At 37.9% G+C, this 23,335-nt stretch overlaps 1 protein-coding gene across 1 annotated transcript in view; it reads right to left on the reverse strand.

Moving 5' to 3' along the window:
- The window catches only part of ca8 (carbonic anhydrase VIII), a 170,890-nt gene that overhangs the window by 37,072 nt on the left and 110,483 nt on the right, over positions 1-23,335 (reverse strand). The window contains exons 5-8 of the mRNA XM_039754564.1: positions 22,009-22,071; positions 12,100-12,148; positions 7,808-7,920; positions 478-628 (exon numbers count right to left, since the gene is read on the reverse strand). Of these exons, the coding sequence (XP_039610498.1) occupies positions 494-628; positions 7,808-7,920; positions 12,100-12,148; positions 22,009-22,071 (360 nt within the window). The 3' untranslated portion in view covers positions 478-493. The remainder of the gene's footprint in view (positions 1-477; positions 629-7,807; positions 7,921-12,099; positions 12,149-22,008; positions 22,072-23,335) is intronic.

The following is a 23,335-nucleotide window of genomic DNA, read 5'->3' on the forward strand; positions in this document are numbered from 1 at the left end:
CTGATCCCATCCCTTCCAGTCCCTGACCTATAAATCCCACTGCTGCTGGAAGGAGGTGTTCAGTCATCCACAAAAACCTAACGTAGGATGCAGTTCCTTCCTCACAGTACTTCATTTAAGTAGCTTTACGACAATCTGAATTTTGGAACGTTTCCTTGCTATTGGCACACATAGTGGTCCTAATTTTTGTTGGAATTAAATGTGGATGACCTGGTTGGTGCCCCAACATTTTTTCAGCATTGACATGCAGATCCTTTTTCATCCTCAGTTTGCTATTTTTTTTTTATACTTGTTATCTTGCAAAATATTAATGCAAAGATAGAACAGTAATACTGCATGGGACAATTCAAAGTTGCTTGCCAGCTTCCTTCTAATTTTATTTTTTAAGTCAAATCAAAATAATTAGTGAAGTTATGAATTTTATCACATACTCTTTCACACAAGCTTCCTCAGAAGGTCACAAGCTGCTGTACATACCTGGACATTTCAGCATCTACTGAAAAGCTGCCCTAATGAGTCGGTCACTGAGTGGCTGGGTTGGTCTGAAGTTGTCACCTAACATCCCATCACTTCCTTCAGGCAGTTCAGCACCTTTTATGTGAGACCTGAGCCGTCGAAATTCTTCAATCTATAAAAAGAAGTGCAAAATAGCTGATGCCTATTACCTTTAACTTCAAAAGAACTCATGTGTAGTTGACAGTAGTGGTGCAGAACAAAGCAGAGATATTCTAACTACCAAACAAGAAGTGTATAACTATGTGAAAATACAATAAATAGATAATAATAACAGCAATAATCAAAAAACATAATGATGTATATCATCCGTGAAAACCAATTCAAATCTTAGTAGTCACAGCCCCAAGATGTAACACATGACAGGGAGTCTAGTACTACTTTTTCTTCTTTTGTATGAAAAGCTGCATATTTCACTGTCCAGCATTTATCGTTAAATTCTAAGCCCATATATGAACGTTCATGAAAAACTTCCAAATTTGACAATTTTCTTGTGTTTCATAAATATAATTGGCCCTTTATGGGCTGTGAGTAAATAACATCCATCCCCTTTTAACACCTCTGACCTGAATTAATTGGATGATCAAAATTAAACTGGCACTTTATTAATAGGTTTCTGCTTGGCCCCACAAAGGAGGTGCTTCTTGCCTTATACCCATAAGGCAACTGAATAATAACAATGCAGGGTATTTTTACTTCAATAAAGAAAGAATTGTGTTGAGTTACTTGTTACTTTAAGAAGTATTTGGACTATATAATGCACATTCATTTTAACGCGTTACTGCTTCAAAGATTGTGCTGCTGAGCTTAGCATTTTATGTTTAGCTCATCAATGTAGATTTTGTGAATTATGAAATACTGAGACAGATTATTTCAGGAATGAGAAGATATAATGCAATCAACTGAGTATTTACCTTTGTGGACACTTGCACTGTTTTCTACCTGTGGATGCTGGAAGCAAGTGCGATGCTAACAAATGAATAGTCTAAATAGACAGCAACAGACATGCGCAGACTATGAAATCCTTAACTTTAACCCGGTTAAGGGTTTACATGGCTACATTAGGGAGTTACTCATGCAGAAATCTACATCTCTTAATCTAGTTATTTCAGAGGCTAATAAACCAGCTTCTCTAACTGGAATAAGGGTTTATAGGGTTAGCATTTTAGAAACCAGGTTTCTATGAATAACTGGGATATTATAGCACATATAAATGCACTGGATAATATTCCTTTTCATGTATGCTGTAAAATTTGTCAGTTTCTTTCTGAGGTCTGCCACTACTGCTTTGTCTGTTTGCATTTATGTTTCCTGTCTGATTTTATCATACCTATTTACGTCTACATTTATGAAGGTGTCTGCTTTTAATATGGTTCTAAAAAGATTGATTGATTAGTTGATTAAGCAACATGCCTTTAAACATAAATAGTCAGTTTTAATGCAACCTCTTTGTAAATAGATTGATGCATGCAATGTTAAAAGCATCTGCAATTTACAGCAATTAGGGTAACCTTGAAAAACTTTATGAAATTAGCTCAATTCCTATAATAAGCACATTTAAGTAATGTTTTAAAATAAAAGGGAAAGTACCAGCAGTCAAATATACAGACAGATAGCTTTTGTGAATTCTCTCTCTATACCCCCACCACAGATCTTCACCTACTGAGCCAAGTATGATCATTATATGTCAGTTTCTTTAAGATTTATATTTAGCACTTATTATCTTATTTGCAATACAAAACTTTGTTTGGCTTGTTTAAGTTAACATATAGCAAACCTGCCAGCAGCTGGAAACAGTTATGCTTCTCATTAAATGTATCTCCTGATTCAGTATTGCAGTTCTTAATAATATATATTTCAAAGAGAATGATTTGATATTTTTGGCATAGCAGTCACTTGCATTTCAAGCAGATGGCTTAGCAGCTGTTAAAGAAGTAATAACTAGCAAGTAAGGTTAGCTGTTACAAAGAAAAAGAAACCATCTAGTGTTAAAATTCTTGATGTTGCTTATCTTTTGCTCCCTTGATGTTATCACACATGTCTACCTGTCACCATGTATTGCTATCATGTGATACTTGATTGGAATTTCAAATAATTCCTCCTTTAAGAAACAAATTTCCTTCCCTTTTTCATAGAATAGGAGGTTTAAATCTTTAAATGCAAAATGCAGTATGATTGAACTACATAATATACTATACTATACTATACTGTACAGTATATATACACTACCGGTCAAAGGTTTTAGAACACCGCAATTGTTGCAGTTTGGATGGAAATTCAAGCAGTTTAATGTCTTAGTGTTTCAAGAAATCGAGGCATAGAACAAATAAACAATAGCAAATAAAAAATAAGTCAAGGAATCATTAAGTTTACAAAATTTTATTGAAATTTTTGATTCATCAAAGTAGTCATCTTATGCTGATATAATAGCCAATCTGTGGTAACCCATTTAATTCGGAATGCCAGTCACTCTGTGCAAATGACCAACTCTAACTCCAGTAAAAGAACTCCAGGCCATCACACTTCCTCCTCCATGTTTGACAGTTGCTGTCACACACTGAGGAACCATCCTTTCACCAACTCAACGGCATATAAACACGATGTGTGATGAACTGAAAATTTCAAATTTTGATTCATCGGTCCATAAGACTTTCTCCCAGTCTGCTGTAGTCCACAACCAGCATTTCAAATTCCTATTTTGTTCTTTAAGGAATGGCTTTCTTACTCCTACTTGCCATGTCAAACCAGCAGCACAAAGTCTCCTCTTCACAATAGAAAGTGAGACTTGCTTTTCTCGACCACTGTTACACTGTGTCTGAAGCTGTCTTGCTGTGAGGCGCCTATTGTGCAGGCCGGTGACCCTCAAACGTGTCTTCTGATTGAGTTGAGACTTTGGGTCTGCCAGATCTTATCAGAGTTTCTTCATGTTTCCAATTGCCTTTGGATTGTGAAGGACAACTTTGATTTTTCTTATAATTTCTGTAAATGAAATGCCTATACATCTAAGGGTAATCATGTTCTGTCTCATTTTATTTGTTAATTGCTGTTTTCTTGTCATTATCACTGGAATATTGTCCAAGTAGTACTTCATGGGGTGCAGTAACACAGTTTGTTCCAACTCTGCTTTAAGACTGACAGAGGATTTTTAAGTAATTAACAGAAGTTGGGACACCAGTGCAAGTTGTTTGCTTCAATATACTTTAATTGTTGCAAAACATTATATATACAGTTAAGTATATAATATATTTAATATATACGTTTTTAGTTAGTATAGTACATAGTATTTATACAGTATATATGTATCTATACACTTGACATTCACACCTCCATGAGCTTGTTGGACATCCCATTCCAAAACCGATTCCATTAATATGGCTTTTCCACCTATCCACCTTGCAGTTGTAACAGCCTCCACTCTTCTGGGAAGACTTTCAACAAGATTTTGGAGTGTGTCTGTGGGTAATAGAACTCCTTCAACCAAAAGAGCATTTGTGAGGTCATGTACTGATGTTGGTTTGTAATTGGTGTTCTGTGTCTTCCCAAAGGTGTTCAGTAGAGTTGAGGTTATGGCTGTGAAGAGGTCACTCAAGTTCCTCCACACCAGACTCTTCAAATCATGTCTTTATGGACCTGGCTTTGGGTACAGGAGCACAATCGTGCTAGAACAAAAAAGGGCATTCCTAAAATTTTGGATACAAAGTTATAAATGCAAAATTGTCTAAAATGTGTTTGTATGCTGAAGCATTAACCGTACCGTTCGATAGAACCAAGGGGCCTGGCCCAAACTCTAAAGCAGCCCTCAAGTACATTAATTTAAGTAGTATGCATATGAGTGGTGTATCCTCTATGGTTTGTTCTTTCCTTCTGCTCAGGCCTACCAGGACAAACTGCAGCTCCAGTGCATTCTGTAGTAGACTAAGCTGGTTCATAAAAATAAAGGACAGATAGAGAGTATAAAGTTGAAGCTGCCTGGCAGTACAGTGGGTCACAATGCTGCCTCAGATATCAAGGACATGGATTTTATTTCCCAAACTATCAGTGTACATTGTTCAAGTATCCATGTAATTTTCATTGGGTAGTCTGTTTATCACACAAATGCACATAAACAACCTGTCAGAGTAATTGTTAGGCTCTGCACTGAACTGCCTCCATGCGGAGGACTAGTTTGTACCTTGTGCTCTCATCCAGAGACATGCAACTCTGCAGTGGAATAAGATAATGGATGAAAAGACAGTATGACATTAAAGGGTGCTTTCCTTTTATGAATAAAAAATTTCATGTTGGCTCCCTGTTATTTATTGAACTTATTATCCTTCCAAGAGCTGAAAAAGAATTTTGCACACAGTGAAGAAAACTAGTAATTGATATCCAGATTTAAGTGACTACTTTGTGTTCAATATTGTAAAAAGAGAATGATTTAACGTTGATGGCATATTAGAAGAGTATTCACTGCTGATTCTTTGCAGCTGTACAATGTTGAGTTTGTGATATATATATATATAATGAATGGACGGGCAACCTGACTGGAATGAAGAGTGGACACTTACTCAGCCAGGAGGCCATTATGGCAGAACAATCATGACCATGATGATACCTTTCCCCTTTCCCAGAATGGAGAAGATGTAATGTATGGACCGTGGAACACGGCTTACCAAGAACAGTTGTTTCCCTGGTATGGTAGGTGGCAGTGCTCCTCTGGTCTAGCTTCCAGTTTTGACACCTGCAGGGCAGCTTTGGACTTGTATTTTGGGAAGACAGCCCTGTTGGGTCCCTCAGGGTCTACCAAATAGGGCCGCCATGAGAACAGAAAAAAATTAAAGGAACACTTTGAAAACTCATCAGATCTCAATGGGAAAAAGAAATCCTGCTGGATATCTATACAGACATGGACTGGGTAATGTGTTAGGAATGAAAGGATGCCACATCATTTGATGGAAATGAAAATTATCAAGCTACAGAGCCCTGAATTCAAAGACGCCCCAAAAATCAGAGTGAAAAAATGATCTGACAGGCTAGTCCATTTTGCAGCAACTCAGCACCCTGTGCTTGTATGCATTCCTGATAACGTTGGGGCAAACTCCTAATGAGACGAAAGATGGTTTCCTGGGGGATCTCCTCCCAGATCTGGACCAGGGAATCAGTGAGCTCCTGGACAGTCTGAGGTGCAGCCTGGATGCGTTGGTTGGACCAAAACATAACATCCCAGAGGTGTTCTACTGAATTTATGTCAGGTGAGCGTGGGGGCCAATCAATGGTATCAATTCCTTCATCCTCCAGGAACTGCCTGCATACTCTCACCACGAGGGCGGGCATTATCATGTACTAGGAGTAGCCCAGGACCCACTGGACCGACATAGGGTCTGACAATGGATCCAAGGATTTCATCCCAATACCTAATGGCAGTCAAGGTGCTGTTGTCTAGCCTGTAGAGGTCTGTGCATCCCTCCATGGATATGCCTCACGAGACCATCACTGACCCACCATCAAACTGGTCATGCTGAACAGGCAGCATAATGTTCTCCATGGCTTCTCCAGACCCTTTCACGGGTGTTACATGTGCTCAGAGTGAACCTGCTCTCATCTGTGAAAAACGCAGGGTGCCAGTGGTGGACCTGCCAATTCTGGTATTCTATGGCAAATGCCAATGCAATTGGTGCCGGGCAGTGTGCTTAGGGCCCACTAGAGGATGTCGGGTGCTCAGGCCACCCTCATGAAGTCTGTTCCTGATTGTTTGGTCAGAGACTTTCACACCAGTGACCTGCCAGAGGTCATTCTGTAGGGCTCTGGCAGTGCTTACCCTGTTCCTCCTTGCCCAAAGGAGCAGATACCGGTCCTGCTGATGGGTTAAGGATCTTCTATGGCCCTGTCCAGCTCTCCTAGAGTAACTGCCTGTCACTTGGTATCTCCTCCATGCCCTTGAGACTGTGCTGGGAGACACAGCAAACCTTCTGGTAATGGCACATATTGATGTGCCATCCTGGAGAAGTTGGACTACCTGTGCAACCTCTGTAGGGTCCAGGTATCGCATCATGCTACCAGTAGTGACACTGACTGTAGCCAAATGCAAAACTAGTGAAGAAACAGTCAGAAAAGATGAGGAGGGAAAAATATCAGTGGTCTCCACCTGTTAAACCATTCCTGTTTTGGGGGTCATCTCATTGTTGCCCCTCTAGTGCACCTGTTTTTAATTTCATTAACACCAAAGCAGCTGAAACTGATTAACAACCCCCTCTGCTACTTAATTGACCAGATTCATAGTCCAGATGTTTCATTGACTCAATGCTATACTCTGATTCAAAAGTGTTCACTTAATTTTTTTTGAGCAGTATATTAAAGCAGCACAAGCTTCAAAGGCCTCCATGAGGAATCTTTTTCAAATGTGAGTGCATGCAAAGCAGACTGAATTATGCTAACATGACACGGCAGCACGCATGCTCTAACCTTTTATTATGTTGTAGATTGACTATAAGAGTGGAATTTGTACAGGGATGGGGGTTAATTTGTTTTGAATCTTTTTTGTAAAACTTGAGTTATTTGTATGGAATGTTATTTGATTTTAATAAAATCAATAAAATAAAATCATATCATACCTATAGCTGAAAGCTACAGAATTTAGATTTTTAAGACTTACTATGAGTAAAGATGCTATATGTACATTGTTTTAGCATTTCTAGAAAAGCAGGCCCTCTGTACTCACACATCCTGTTTGAAACAATATCCTGTTGGCAACAAAGACAATTTACAAATTTTTTAAACATTGCGACTTCCAGTGGTAAAGCCCTTCAGTAGTGTTTCCTGGCTTCAATAATGACTACATAAATCATTTATCCTGTTTCAAAGCACTCAGGTCACTGGGACTCATCGGTGTATTAGAATGACATGTTTTCTTTTCATTTTTTCCCTTTCATTTCTCATGTAGTTTCATTCCACTGCTAATCAAAGAGCAGTGACATTTGACCACCTCAGTAATAACAACGCACAATACTTCTGTGTAACGCTTTCTCTTTTTTATCTTTTTAAATTGAACATATCCCTTGGCTACTTAAATGATTGGTTTTAAAATATACATGCTACTAGATAGCTGTCACCCATTTCATCTCTGACCTATGTTCTTAAAAAAAAATTACAGTGTGGAAAAACTCAAAGGGTTATAACCTTTACTTAAAAGGAATTCACTTCTCTGAAGTATTTTAAAGGAATGTCTCATTAAACCAGAAATAGAACTGGGACATGCACCAAGCCTTGAATTACAAAGACAGAACGTGATAGACACCAGAAGAGGCTATGTGTTTACCTGCATCTGAGATATAGTCAAAGGATAGCGGTACAAAATCCATGTGGCATTTTCACTGCAAGGAGGCATGGTGAGGGAGCCTTCATACACCCAGTAATCCCGAAGGAGAGGATCTAAAATTAGAACAATACATAATGTAAAGGTTACACTCTACTCTATTATTGTCATGCTTATTTGAATTCTGTTTACTGCACCTTAGTACAGACATGAATATGAGCACGCAGCCATCAGAAATACAGTGAGGAGTTACAGGACATTCATTTGGGTAAACGAAACAAGTACAGCAAAATACCCTTCTTGATATCAGTGGGTTCTAGGTTCCCATGACCCTGTATTTAAAACCTTGAAGAATCATGGGCCTGGTGGGAGAGTGCATAACCTCCTAATACAGGGGTATCCAACTCCGGTCCTTTGTCATGTTTAGTTATTGAGTGTAGATTGATGGCCAAAGATAGCAAAAGTATTCATTTCAAATAAAATCAGCAACACAATAAAGTGTGCAGAAAGTGATGAGTCTGAATATTGTCTAAGTCTACTGTAATGTTAATATGAGTCTGATCACAGTAAGTCCTGAAACAACTGATGTAATGGGGTATCTGTCTCCAGAAACTCTTAACGCAAAAGACTTTAAAATCCATAAATAAAGCACAATAAAGCCATATAAAAATAAATAAAGGACATAGTAATCAATCAGCATTAAGCAGATTCAATAATATAGTCACAGAAACCTATGTCTGCCATATTTGTTATATTTAACAAAGAGAAATATTTGAATATTTTAAAGTGCATAATCCATGAAGAAGAATACCGTATATACTCATGTATAAGCTGGGTCTTGAAATCTGAAAAATCGATCATAAAATCAGACCCCAACTTATACGCCTATTCAAAAATACGACACTTAATTTTTTTTTATATCTTCCTGCCTCCTCCAATCTCGTATCAGTTTCGCAGACACATCGAATTTTGTTGCAGTAGCACAGCTACCAGTTTCTTTCGCCACTTCAACGACATTGAAATTAAAACCAACTTCATATTTTCTTCTGATCAAACGCTCCATCGTAGATAAAGGATGCTCTTATGATAAAGGTGTATGAGGGTGTGAGATACAAAAAACACAAATCATTGCAAACGTTGCTTCAGAATAGTTTGGGTATTAACGTATGGTCACATAGGCACAATAGAGAGAGAAAGAGGTTAGGGGGACATGCTGATACAGCGCATTGCCTCACCCACATAAAAAAGGCAGTGTGCTCAGTGGTTACTCTCTCTGGTGAGCATTTGCATATCATAATCCCTTGTATCAATAGTGTGAGTTTTCCACATTCGACTTATACGACCGACATTATTAAATACGAGAAATTATACTCTAAAATCAAGCCCCGACTTATCTGCGGGAGAACTTATCCGCGAGTATATACGGTTCATACAGCACAGGCTGTTTAAAATAAATGGGATTTTTTTTCACTAGATATATGTTCAGTTCCACCTGGGGGAGTATATGCTAACATTATTCAATGTTATTGTCTGTTTTTACATGCATTTTTATTACTCTTTAATTTAATATTGTTTTTGTATCAGTATACTGTTGCTGGATTATGTGAATTTCCCCTTGGGATTAATAAAGTATCTATCTATCTATGTATGTTTACAACAATTAAATAAAGGGGACTGGGCAGTCTAATGGTCTGGAATCGCTACAGATTTTATTTTTTTCTCCAGCCGTCTGGAGTTTTTTTTTTGTTTTTTCTGTCCACCCTGGCCATTGGACCTTACTCTTATTCTATTATTTTATTTTCTTATTGTGTCTTTTATTTTTCTATTCTTTATTATGTAAAGCACTTTGAGCTACTGTTTGTATGAAAATGTGCTATATAAATAAATGTTGTTGTCGTTGTAAATAAACTGTCAGACACAAAACTTATAATGCTTTATCTTGATTGGCCTTTCTAAAGGTGCCGTGGTACTGCAGCAATTTGCACTGCCATTTTACAGATCCATTACCCAGTTATGCCAGTAGAATTTTCACATCCTTCCCATGTCTGTATGAGTTTGTATTTCCTCTCAGTACATCCATCCATTTTCACACACCCAGAAGTCATTCGTATTAGATTAATTGGCAAATCTAAATCTGTCATGTGAGCATGGCACTGACCCAGCTGGGGTTGGTTCCTTCTTTTTGCCCAATGTCAGCAGAATAGGCTCTGTCTCCTTGCTACCAGGAATTGGATTAAGCAGGTTAGATAGTTATTATGATTAATTATTTTAGCCATGTTAATAAGAATGTATAACTGATTTTAATGCCCTCATGTACACTCAAAAAGATAGATCCAGATTGTTAATTATAATCTGCCTTAAAATTGCTAGCTTTCTGTAATATTTGTTTAACCTATTGTTTTACTGTTGTTGGTGTGTGACTCTGAGGTTAGGGATTAGCACTGGCAATTGGAAGGTTGTTGATACAAATCCCGTAAATGCCAGAAGTGACTCTACTTCGCTGGCCCCTTGAGCAAGGCCCTTAACCTGCAATTGCTTCATCCTGGGCATGACATTAATCTGCATTCAACCCTGTAAGCAGGTCCTGAAATTTGCAGGGAAACTTGGGGATTGGTGGCAGGATTGGCACTCCAGCCACCGCACATAAACTTCACACTGTTCCAGTGTGGTGCTGAAGTGTCACCCATTGCACGGCTGCACTCGGGTCCCAGTTTTTATATTCCTCCCCTGGCTGGCATTCAAATTCTTGTCTTATGTCTTTTTTTATTAATTTTTGAGAGTTTGATTTATGTTAATATTACTTTTGTTTATAATTTGCTGTATCCCCTGAGCCTGTGTTATGTTCTTTGTGTTTTGTGTAGGGTTCGCCAAGAGGCAGGGCCACCTGCTTATCAGAGCAAGGGACTGTTTTAAGCCTGTGGGGGCAACCCATAGATTTACATGTGATTGGGAGACTGGGTAATTTCTTAGTTTTATGATTTTTCTTGTGCTTTGTTATTAACTGGATTTTTGAATTCTGTATTTCAAGTATCCTTTGGATTTCATAGTGGCACTTTGTTCACCCTGTTTTGCATTTGTTGGCAATTCTTTTTTGCCTCTGTGTTCATCAAAGCAGAATTCTGTGCTACAGACCATGTCATATTAATAAATCTTTGAGTTTATAAAGAGTCTTTTTGTCACACTGTGTTTCTCTAGTGGGTATTTTTGGAACTGTTTCGAATTTTCATGTTTGGAAACTCTATAGTGCATAACAATAGGGACAAGTCCAGTATACACTAACTCCTAATTCTTTTCATAAAGGGTACTTTCAAGTTTCAGACCCCCAATGTGTACTCATATCTAACATTATTTCTTCCAATGTGTAGTATTTTACATGTACTTAATATAAAGTACAATCCAAGGTAAACAAGTCCTAACATGAAATCCACAAGCAAAATCCAATAACAAAAGCAAAAATCCAGACCAGTGACTTTCAAAAGAAAACAATACATCGAGAACTCTCAATGATGCACTGACTGGGTCTCTTCTTTAAGCCTCCAGATAAAGGCAGGAGGGAGGACCCAGCAGCAGTGACATCAGGGTGGCCCCGCCTCCTGGGGCTCCACCCACAAAGTGCATGGAATTGAGTCACATTTAAACACTCAGAGCACCTAAACATCAAATACAACATGATAAAAGAAGTTATATAAAAGGTATGTAAAAATACAAATTTTAAAACAATAAAACAGAACAAATATCCTGACTGTGATACAAAAGTGCCTATGAAAAACATTTTTTTTTTTTTCAATTTTTGTTTTTATCATTTATTAAATTTTTATTCTAATGTTCATTTTATATGTTTATCCTAAAATGTTATAGGTTAGATCCTGCCAGGTTTAAAAAATGTTTTGAACAGATCCTCAATTTTTCCAATTTCAAATAATGTATAACATCAGACTTAATGACTGCCTTCAGCATAAAATAAAACTTTAATGTAAATTCTCAATAATTTCAAACTCCTAAAAAGATACAAAAAAACCATGAAATAAATGGCAAATGAATTCTTGAAATATTAAGGAAACAACAGAAACAGTAACAGTTAATTACTTTACATATTTCTCCAGTGGTGGGTTAAGTGACAATGAGTAAGTATGAGTGGACTAATCTGGTACCCTTGTTTTGTGTCATATTGGGCCTTAGTGATGGTCTGATGCTTTCAAGCAAACATCTCTTTACATTTCTTACATAACTTTACAAACTCCATAGAAATAAAATCAAATTTCATTATAATGTTAGCAACAAGTCATTGTACTCACCAGGCAGCAGTGTGTTAGGATTAAAGCATGGAATGAGTTTGGTCTTCCCCTAGTAAAATGAAACAGAGACAACAGGTTAGCAATGGTATCTTGCCAAGTCCAAGCAGACATACATACATGTTTTGATATTGATATTACAAAAAACATATTTAGTGTCAAAAATCATATGTGATGCTTTAACAACTATATCAGAGTTAAAAAATTATTTAATGTAACAATAACAAATCTTTTCTGACTTACAATAATTGACCTAGTATGAGTGTGTGTGAGAGTGCATTATGTGCATGTGTATGTGACCTCTCATTGTAGACCAGCATTCCATTCAAGATTGGCTTTTACTTCCCACAGAGTGCTGCTGGGATAGACTTGAACACACTACAACCTTGTAATGAAATAAGTGGGCTCCAAATATGTGTCTTGTTTAAATGAAATGTTAAAAAGGGAAAAGAATATTAGTTAAATAAGACAAACTCCTTTTTGTTCTCCCATTGTCATGGACACCAAGCATAGGCTGGCTTTCTGGCCAGGATGGTTCAATGGTTCTTACCTGGAAGGGAGACAAGTATAATGGAAGGACAGGAAGAGAGCACCTGCATGGACTTTTTGCTCCCCCAGTACAATAGATGGCAGTCTTTCTGGGCTACGGTGCCTGCATGGACACCCGCAGAGCAGGCTGGGAAGTGTAATCCTGTGAGACAGCCCAGCTGGGTTCCATAGGTGCGCTTCAGAGACAGACCAACCTTATTTAAAGGAAAACCTGCCTGACCCAGAAGTGCTTCTAACATGTAGTGCTATAACATCAGAGGTACTCCTGGGTCTGGAATAAAATGGCTCTGATGCCTCACCTCAGGGATTCAGATTAGGGAGGCGGCAGACAAAGCTCATCTGGAGGAGCGTATGGAGAAGAATGTGTTGGTGTCGGTGTGTTTGAGGGTTTGAAACTCAGTGGCGCTCCTATAGGTCACTTAATGTAAAGACAAAATCATAGACACCATCTATGTCAGAAATATAAATTTCTCTCCCTTCCTTTTATAGAATACAGTATTGTACAATTTACTGTAAATTCACGTTACATGCATTATTATTTGGCTTTAGCCATTATCTAAGACAACGTACAACATTTGAGATATTATTGGTTCCAATTCTTTTGTTTTTCTAATTGGAGTACAGACATTAGAAGTGACTTGCTCATGGACACACAGTGTGAGTGGCAGGATTTGAACCCACAACTTCAGGGTCTGAAGTTCAAAGCCTTAACTAGTATGTCACACTGCATGCTAAAATTAATATTAAATGTCACACCCAATGTATTGCTATCCACACTAGGATACTGGTGAGCTAATCTTATTCTTCTAGTATACCCAGCACTTTTCATTCTCATCTGTTACATTTTCCACCCTTTTATTTATTTTTTTGTTTTTCAGCTTGCACATTTCAAAATATAATTTTTTAGAATACTCTTTTCAGGATATGACATTTTCAGTAATGCCCTTAATTAGATTGTTTTTTTTTTTCTAGTTCTCTGTGGTGCTCTGCATCTGATTGTCATGCAACATGTCCTTATTGAAAAATATACAAGTATTACCTTTGGAATTATCACTTGATGATCTATAATGGAAGTTAGACAACATTACTGAATGATTTTAGATGAAACATTTAAGTCAATTAATTTTACTCTATTAAATGGCCATGAGGATGTTTTGTTTCGTTTAAATCTTTTGTTTGTATTTTCTTAGTTTTTCTCTATATTTAACACAATGGGCAATTTATCAGCAGTTTGTAAATATTTGGGTGATTTTTTTGGTCCTAAACCGCTGGTCTGTGAATGATGAAACTTAATTATAATGAAGTTGCCTACAGATGAAATGTGGTCGCATACCCATGCATTGAAGAACTTCAAAACACAATGAGCCTTATGATTTACTGCTACATTACCTGCTTATTAATGATTTCTTGCTGTGTTCAGTTAACTTGTACAAAGATGAAATGAGATGATATTGTAACGTGTCTTGCCACTGCATGGGCTGTAGGGAGTGGAAGCAGTGTTGGGGTGAAGTCTTGGGGGAACACTTTTTTGTAAGGGCTTGGGGCACCTCCCGAGAGAGAGAGCTGAGTGACAGGGATCAGGGTTAATTAACGGTTCATGGAGAAAAGGGGAGGTGGTGGTCGGAAATGGTAGTTGTTGCTGGAGCGAAAGGAAGAGAGCATCAGGTTGAGAAGGGAGCGAACAGTTAAAGAGTAGGCAAGAGGTATATAGGACGAAAGCGGGTTATTTTTGTTATTTTGAAGGTGTCCCCATGACCCAGACAATGGGCGGCGGCAACGCACCATTTATATCGCGGCATATTCAGCAAAATGCCAGTCGCCATTTGGAAGACTCCCTCGGACAAGCGGCTCCTGAGTGTGTTTTATTTGACGGGATGTCACAATATCCCCTAAATATCCAATTTTTATAAATCTCTGCCTAAGAAATTGTGGTCAAGTATGGCTTGAGAGTTGCTGAAAAGAAAATACAGAAAAAACAAACAAATAGCATGCAAGATATAGAGATTTTTGAAATATATTTTGCCCTCCAAACTTAAGAAATGAACTTAAACAAATAACAAATTGGAAGACAGCCTGAACACGCAGCAGTGAATAACTTAATAGTTTGGTTTAGTAACTAATTTATCACGTCATAAGGGCTTGATTGTTGCTTATTTTTTAGACACTACTATTGGCTTATTGCTATGTCTAAGGTGACATAATACATTTGGCCAAGAAAACAAAAATGTTTTTGTCGTTAAATATTCACTTGTCATACTAAGAGCTGAAAAGTATTCTATTTATCCACTACCTTTTTATATTTAATATTCTGTATGTTATGTGAATGTGCTTTGATGACAATGAGTGCACTCTGTTACTCTGATGCTGTTTGTGATACAACTGTAAATATACTGATTAAAACATTTAATAAACCCTAAATGTATTTTATATTACCCCCATGACCTTGTGTTGGAATAAGGTTTCAACCCATCTTTTGTGTCAAGAAAGAAATGTGGCTGTAAAAATGAATGCTCAAGTACGCCAAGACTTGAGGCCAACCGGATAACCAAAGTAAACATAGAATATTGAATGTTGTAAAATATCAATTGCAAATCTGTTTTATAAAATGCTGAGTGCAAGGCAGGAGACACTCATTCACAGACACACCATTACTGATACCTGGCAAATTTAGAATCCCCAGTTCACCATTGGGGGTGTGGGAGGAAAATCAGGGCACACAGAGAGAAAACCCACTGAAAGATAGCGAGGAAACACAAACTCCATTTGTCTCCTAGTGTGCTACCACAGAGAAATATAAAATGTTGATAGATTGAATGAATTGCCTTTTGAAATGTTATATCAGAGACACAACACTTATTTAGTGTGCTTTTAAATAGGTTTTAGATAAATATTGTACCAGTTAATCAGCAAGAAACATTTACCTATGCCTAGAAAAACTAATTATGAACATCATTAAGATCCATCTTCAGGCAGATTGTACCTGAGTGTCAAATTTGCTGCACATGGTTGAGCGTACACATTCAGAGCTTTACATATTTCTGTGGGTGTATGCTGTGTGTCTTTGTTCATGGGTCATGTTCTGCATTATCTGGTAATGTACCTGACTGTGAAGTGATAAATGCAAATGTTTGCTAATAAACAGAGCATTAAATTAGCAGCGGTATGGAATACATTTTTCAAAAGAGGAATATACTTCATAATATACTGAAATGTACTGAGATTAGGCGCTTACTGTAAAGAGATGAACAGAAATGGTCCCCTGCCACAGTTCAAGTTCACATTATGAAGCAGTTGTTGGTATCTCTTTTTACACATTACATCGTGATACATTGTGAACCCGCTTTAGGATCTGCACATGGTGGTGGAAACTGGAGATCCCTGCTGCATAATTTGCAAGTATTATTTAATTAAATTGTACCGAAAAAGAATCCAGGTTTCAAGGCAAGTTCCACGTTTAGGTCATAACACTTGTAGATCATGGAGTAAGAGAGTGGAAAAATGTACAGTATGTCATTCAAGCTACAATTTCACAATACTCTGAACTGTTAAAACTGAAATATTTTTACATCTGAAAGGATTATGGGAGTTTAAATGAGGGGAACATATTGAAGCCAAATGCATGCACATCCCTTCTAAGCATGTCTTTCTAAGGAAGACTGAACTTTTGTTTATACAGTCATATGCCAAAAAACATCCATCCATCCATCCATTATCCAACCGCTATGTCCTAACTACAGGGTCACAGGGGTCTGCTGGAGCCAATCCCAGCCAACACAGGGCACAAGGCAGAAAACAAACCCCAGGCAGGGCGTCAGCCCACCGCAGGACACACACACACAACACACACAGACAGACAGACACCCACACACCAAGCACATACTAGGGACAATTTACAATCGCCAATGCACCTAACCTGCATGTCTTTGGTCTGTGGGAGGAAACTGGAGTACCCGGAGGAAACCCACACAGACACGGGGAGAACATGCAAACTCCATGCAGGGAGGACCCGGAAAGCGAACCCGGGCATCCTTACTGCGAGGCCTGCCAAAAAAAATATTTTAGCTAAAGAGCTCACTTTTTGTGTTTTTTATTGAATACATTAAAAACATGTAACATTCCATACAATTAAGTCAAAACTTAACAGAACTAAATTCATATCAACCCCCACCTGTGAGAAAGAGTGAAGGCCAACAGCCACAGTAAAATAATTGTGAATAGTAAAGAGAGAAAGGAGTCTATCATGTAGTGTACTGTTTATCAAAAACCCTGGGATTGCTTGTATGGAGACCTCAATTTTCCCTCATTGTCCAGAAGACATTCATGATATTTAGTTGAATAAATTACGTGGTTTGAGTGTCTGCACAATAATGAATACATAGCTTGACTAATTAATCAGTGCAGAAAAATGATTAGGAGATCTAGTTATCAAGTTAGTGGCTATGTTATTATCCAGTGCCCAAAACGAGATGTAGATATTAGATACATTTAAATAAAATATGGTTTTAAATTGACTTTACATGGTCTGCTAAAACACATAGAGTAGGTAATGAATGTTACCGTAAAAAAGTACGGTTGGCAATAGAAAGGTTCTAACAACTTAATTCGATAAAAATAGCCTTGTCAATACTGAGTTTTCATGGCATAAATTTCAAGAAGTGTTAAACGTAGAGTGAGGAATGGTTTTGGATTCTCATTATTGATTTTGTAGCTGCAGCAGTACTAGAAAATTTTGCTGTTAAATTTTCTGTGTGTGTGGAAACACTGATGTCGGTGTGAGTTTTAATACAAATGGATGTTCTTCTAACAATTTTTCCTGTGCTACTGTGTAACCAGAGCAGGATAAGGTGCAAAATTAGTATTCTCAGTGCTCAAAGGACACTGGAGAAACTCTAGCTGTTTCACTTGAAGTTTGCATATCTCTCTATTATAAAAGAAAATCCTGAGACAAGATTATTGCCAAGAGAATTTTTCAAGTCCCACCCTCCTCTCAACCATTTTTCAACCACGCCTGGTCCTCTCACCTCTCATTTGTGTGAATGCTTTTGTCAGACACAGTTCCTGCACTCTCAACTCTTATAATTTTTTATGTTTTCCCCACTTTAAGTTCCCAATAAAAGATAAAATTATGTCCAAATCTTACTGAAGAATTTCATCACGATGGGTTATCAACAGAAGAAATGAGTACACGGGCAATCCTAGCACCGAGAAATGATGCCAAAAATATCGCTCGGTTACATGGCAAATTGGTTAAATGTTTATCAATAGACTATGCTGAAACAGCTGTTGGTGATGGTGTGGAAGATGAAAATATCAACTTACAATATCCCGTAGAATATATACAACCGTTAACACCACCCAGTCTTCCACTGGCCGAATTACTGTAGAAAGAAGGATGTATCATAATGTTATTGCGTAATTTATGTCTGAGTGGTGGGCTATGCAATAGGTCAAGTTTAGTTGTATTTAAAATTGGTCGAAAAATTCTGACATGTAAAATTTTAACAGGCGACAAGAAAGGTAATGTAGTACATCTTCGGCGGATAACATGATACACCAAAGGAGATCTTGATATGCCATTCATATTAAAATGTTTACAGTTTCCCATTAGAATAGCTTTTGCTGTGGACAAACATTTACTAGAGAGAAAGAAATGATATTCACTCATGGGCAGTTATACGTTGCGTTGCGTTATATGATGTAAGTCCAAACACGGAATCAAAATTCAATGCGATATTGATGAAAGGTTAATTCAAAAAATTATTTTTACTTAAGTTTTACAGTAAAAGTTTAAGTTTAAAAAGTATTTGCATGTTAATTTCAAAGCCAAACAGAATGAAAATATATAATGCAACGAATACCTCTAACACAACATGAAACATAATTTTCTTTCAATTGTCGCAGTGGGGAGCAGTATCGCTCCCTTGAACCCTCAGGTACCACGCCAAACACCTGGTAAAAGTGCCACAATTATTCTTTTTATTATAATAATAACGTGGACCAAGCACCCTCCACTCCACACTATTCATAAATACACAATAAACACAATCAATAATCCAATCCTCCAGCTCCCAGACGCGTTGCCCTCCTACCACCCAGCTCGGCTCAACGCTCTTGTGTTTCATTGTCCTTTATATAATCCACAACCCGGAAGTGCTCCTTGACCTGCAGTCCATGTGACATCCTAGCACTTCCGGGTCAAACTAAAACTCTTTTTTCTTTGTCAGCCCGGAAGCACAAGTACTTCCGGGCTGTAGGAAAAGCCAATGTCTCTGTGTCTCCCTGCAGCATCCCCTGGCGGCCCCGACGTTATCCAGCAGGGCTGTGCACTAAAACTCCAAAGTCCATGATGCCCTGCTGGAATTCGGGGCATCTCCACATTGCAGGGATGGCTCCATCTGGCGGTTTGGGGGACTTGGCCAGGATAAACTACCGGGCATAGTCCACACAATTTATTATGTTCTACTAATTTTTACTATGGTTAATTACTCACTGTAATGTAAAATAGTTAGTTCTATTATGCATATGTAACAATTCCCATGAAAATAACAATCTGTTTAAATTGTACATCTGCTTTCCCATACGCAAGCGTCATATCTACAAAGAGGCTAGCACTTAGTGCAGGCACGGGGGTTGGTTAGCGAAGCAAGCAGGAGGCGGAGCCCCCTAGTTTATTAAAAAAATCAAAATCAGAAATCTCTTATTCATATAAGCAATCAAACCCGCTACTGTGGCACTCCAAATTGCTGTCAGGTCCATCCTGATTCCTTTAATTATCCCTGAGATGTGTGGAACTTGATTTGAGTTCACCTGTGGCAAACTGAATTGATTGGACTTCATTTAGAAAGGCACACACATGTGTTCGTAAAGTCCCACAACTCACACTGAATGTCAGAAAAAAAACCAAAGCCATTAAGTTCAGGGAACTCTCTGTAGAGTTCTGTGATCAAATGTTAGTGAACCATCTATCAGGCAAGAGCTTAAAACCATTACTAAAGCTTTGAGTGTTCGTAGGAAAACAGTGCCATCAATATTTGTGAACCGGAAGAAATTTGGGACCACCAGGACTCTTCCTAAACTGAGTAAATGGGCAAGAAGGACTGTGGTCATGGAGGTGACCAAGAACCCAATGGTCATTCTAACAGAGCATCATAATTCTTATGCTGACATGGGAGAACCTATCGGAAGGACAACCATCTCAGCAGCACTTCACCAATTAGGCATTTATGGTAGAGTTGCTAGACAGAAGTCACTCTTCAAAAAAAGGCATAATGACAGCATGCTTAGGGTTTTCCAAATGTCATTTAAAGGACACTAAGAACATAAGAAAAAAATTCTGATCTGGTCTGATGAGAAAAAAATTAACTCTTTGGGCAGAACTCCAAGCACCATGTCTGGCAAAGACCAAGCACTGCTCATCACCTGCCTAATACCATCCCTACAGTGAAGCATGGTGGTTGTCAGATAGATGGATGGGGTGCTTCTCAGTGGCAGGGACAGTGAAACTAGTCAGAATTTAGGGAAAGATGAATGCAGCCAAATACAGAGAGGTCCTTGAAGTAAACCTGTGTCTGAGTGCATGCTACCTCAGTTTAGGTGATTGTTCAGATTTTAACACGATAATGACCCAAAGCATACAACCAAGGCAAAGCTGATATTGCTTTGGGTCAAGTCTCTGAGTGTCCTTGAGTGACCCAGCCAAAGCCCAGAGTTAAACCCTATAGAACAAAAGAGGGCAATTTATGGATGTTTCTCATTCAATCTAACTGAGCTTGAGAGGATTTGTCAGGAAGAATATGAGAAACTGTCTACATCCAGGGTGCAAAGCTTGTAGAGACTTAACCAAGAAGATGTGAAGCTGTAATTGCCGCCAAAGAGGCTTTTACAAAATACTGAATTAAGGCGTTTGAATACTTACAGTATGTGAATGAAAAATTTCAGTCTTTGAGTTTTATTAAATTTGCAAACCTTTCTGAAAGCATGTTTTCAGTTTGTCATTATGTGTTATTTAGTGTAGGTTGATGGGCAAGAATGGCAAAGGTATCTATTTAAATCTACAACATATCGAAGTGTGCAGAAATTAAAGAGGTCTGAATACATTCTGGATCAACTGTATGTGGATTCCTGCCCTGTGCCCGAATATGTCTGCAATCCAGCAACCCTGACCTGAATTAGGGGGTTTTTAAGGATATTTTGCAGCCACATATTCATTTATTTCTTAGACCTGCTTGTTCTATTTCAGGAGCTAAGGAGTTTTAGTCTGTCTGAGCAGCACTGAGTGCGAGGCTGAAAACCACATACTGTGTTTTGCAGAGTGACAGTCTATGCAATATATGTGGCTAATGTTTTTATTTTTATTCTATTTCCCTCAGTTTTTCCATAAATAATTAAAAAATAATTCTATATTTTTAAAAGTCTGTCCAAAGACATGCCGGTTATGTGCATTGGCAATCCTAAATTCTCCCTAGTTTGTGCTTGGTATGTGGATGTACCCTGAAATGGACTGGCACCCTGCCTGGGATTTGTTTCCTGCCTTGCTCCCTGTGCTGGCTGGGATTGGCTCCAGCAGACCCCCGTGATGCTGTGTTAGGATATAGCAGGTTGGAAAATGGATGGATGGATGTTCTATTATTTGCTTTCAAAAAAGTTTGGCCATTGTCTATTGATAGTAATTTTGGTCTTCAAATATAATACATTCATTTTGTTAGAGTAGTTTGTCATTTTAGTAATGTAATTGTATTATTCTCAACTGATATAAATTGTGTAGCTTTATTTGGTAAAAAATATGTTTTAGTGTAGGTATTACCTCTAAGTAAATACTCATATTATGAACACAAAATGTGTTTTTTAATCATGGGGAATCTAAAGTAACCTTATGTTCAGTCTTGTTCAGTTAAAATGAAAAATAAAAGCTGCTTCCCTGAATATAATTGCATGCACCATAAAATTGTACCGTATCCGCGCCGATATCTGAATATGAATTAGGTTTCTATAATAGTGGCTTCAGACACAGAGCTGACTGGCTCAGGCTTAACTATCACAGCCGCACGATCAGACAGCTTCAGCAGTTTAAATCTGTCCCATTTACCTTTGAGAATGTGTGTAGTTTTATCCAAATGGATGATACTGGTAAGCTTAATTAAACATGGCATTGCTTTATGTGTTTGTTCATATTCTTTATTACTCTATCTTATCACTGTTCTGCTTGTCTTTGCATTATGTGCATTTCCTTACTCTGTCATCGAGCACAAACATCTGAAGTGGAGTAGCCATGGTTACCTGTGTTTTTTTAATCTAGGTTACAGCATTTCCATTTCAGATTTTATTTGCTTAAACTCAAAGGACAAAGCCAGAACAAAAGCTTACCTTATACTGGATATCCTGAAGGATTTCTGTTACTGCCTTTAGTCCCTGATGTTCTTTACCAATCTGCATTTCAAAAAACAGCAAATTAGGAGATGATGACAAATGGACAGTTAAGGGTCTGATTATAAATAAGTCAAGGGAGAAGGGACCCCAAATAATTTAGGCCTTTATAAAACTGCTGATCAATTGCATTCTTAAGGCTGTTAACACTACACCAACTTTACCACTGTCTTGTGGTCCCAAATCTGAAATGTCATTTCAATACCCAAAGACAATTATAGATCAAAATATGTCAGATTTACTGGAGCTTTTCTGTACTGGTAGACTGCAGTGAGCGGTGCTGCACTTTGCCTTTGTGTGAAATTTGATTAAAATACAGCGTTTGTTCCTAAATCTTTATTTAGGTTCACCACAAAGAGATCATGTAGATCTTTTATCCAGCTTTGTTCCCTTTAGAAGTGTTTTTGCTGTTTTTCTAACTAACCAGGGTCAAGACAAGTGCAAAAGTGTTTGAGGTGTTTGCGTCTCGGCAACACACACAGGCGACAAAGTGCAGTGTAATGTCACCTCTCTCACTTTGTCTCCCAACTGTCCAGCCTGAGCTGACCCTCTAATGTACTTGTTTCTAATCCCATTCATCCTCGTCATAGTAGAATAAATAATACATTATAAATTATTTGAATTAATGCTAGGAGCATTAAGAATAAAATAAATTAGATGGAATTATATGTAGCTGTACATCACTTTGATATAACAGAAATAAAAAAACTTGACTAATTAATGGATATGGTCAGGAGTGTAACATAGATAGGTACACAAGGAGACAGACATAACAGAATAGGCGGAGGAGTCGCATTTACAGTACGTAAAACATAATTTAAATACAGGGCTTCTTCATTTAGATGCTGATCAAGAGCATAGTGAGGATATTAGAGAGTAGTAGAGATCAGGTCCTCCTAATACAAACAATAGTTTAATTTTACTTTTTTATATTAAAAAGGCAAGTTTAGAGCGAGATATTCTAGTCATGTAGAATTTTAAATACACAAATGTTAAGTGAGCTAGCCTTTCAAATAGCGGAGCTCAAGAACGGGAGTTTTTAGACATACTGTAATAAAGGACTGTTTTTAACACTGTATATTGAAGCTCCAACGAGGGTGGAAGCCTATCTAGATTTATTATTCTGTAACAATCAGAATAGAAATGAAGGGGTAAAGGCAATGCCAATGCTAGGTTATTTTGTGCCCCAGTCCAAACTTATTAGTGCGCCAACAGACTGTTCGGCAGCAAATCCATGTGGCTAGAACCCCATTATGATCTGATTGGC

Source organism: Polypterus senegalus, chromosome 5, assembly GCF_016835505.1.
Source record: "Polypterus senegalus isolate Bchr_013 chromosome 5, ASM1683550v1, whole genome shotgun sequence".
Lineage (NCBI taxonomy): Eukaryota > Metazoa > Chordata > Cladistia > Polypteriformes > Polypteridae > Polypterus > Polypterus senegalus.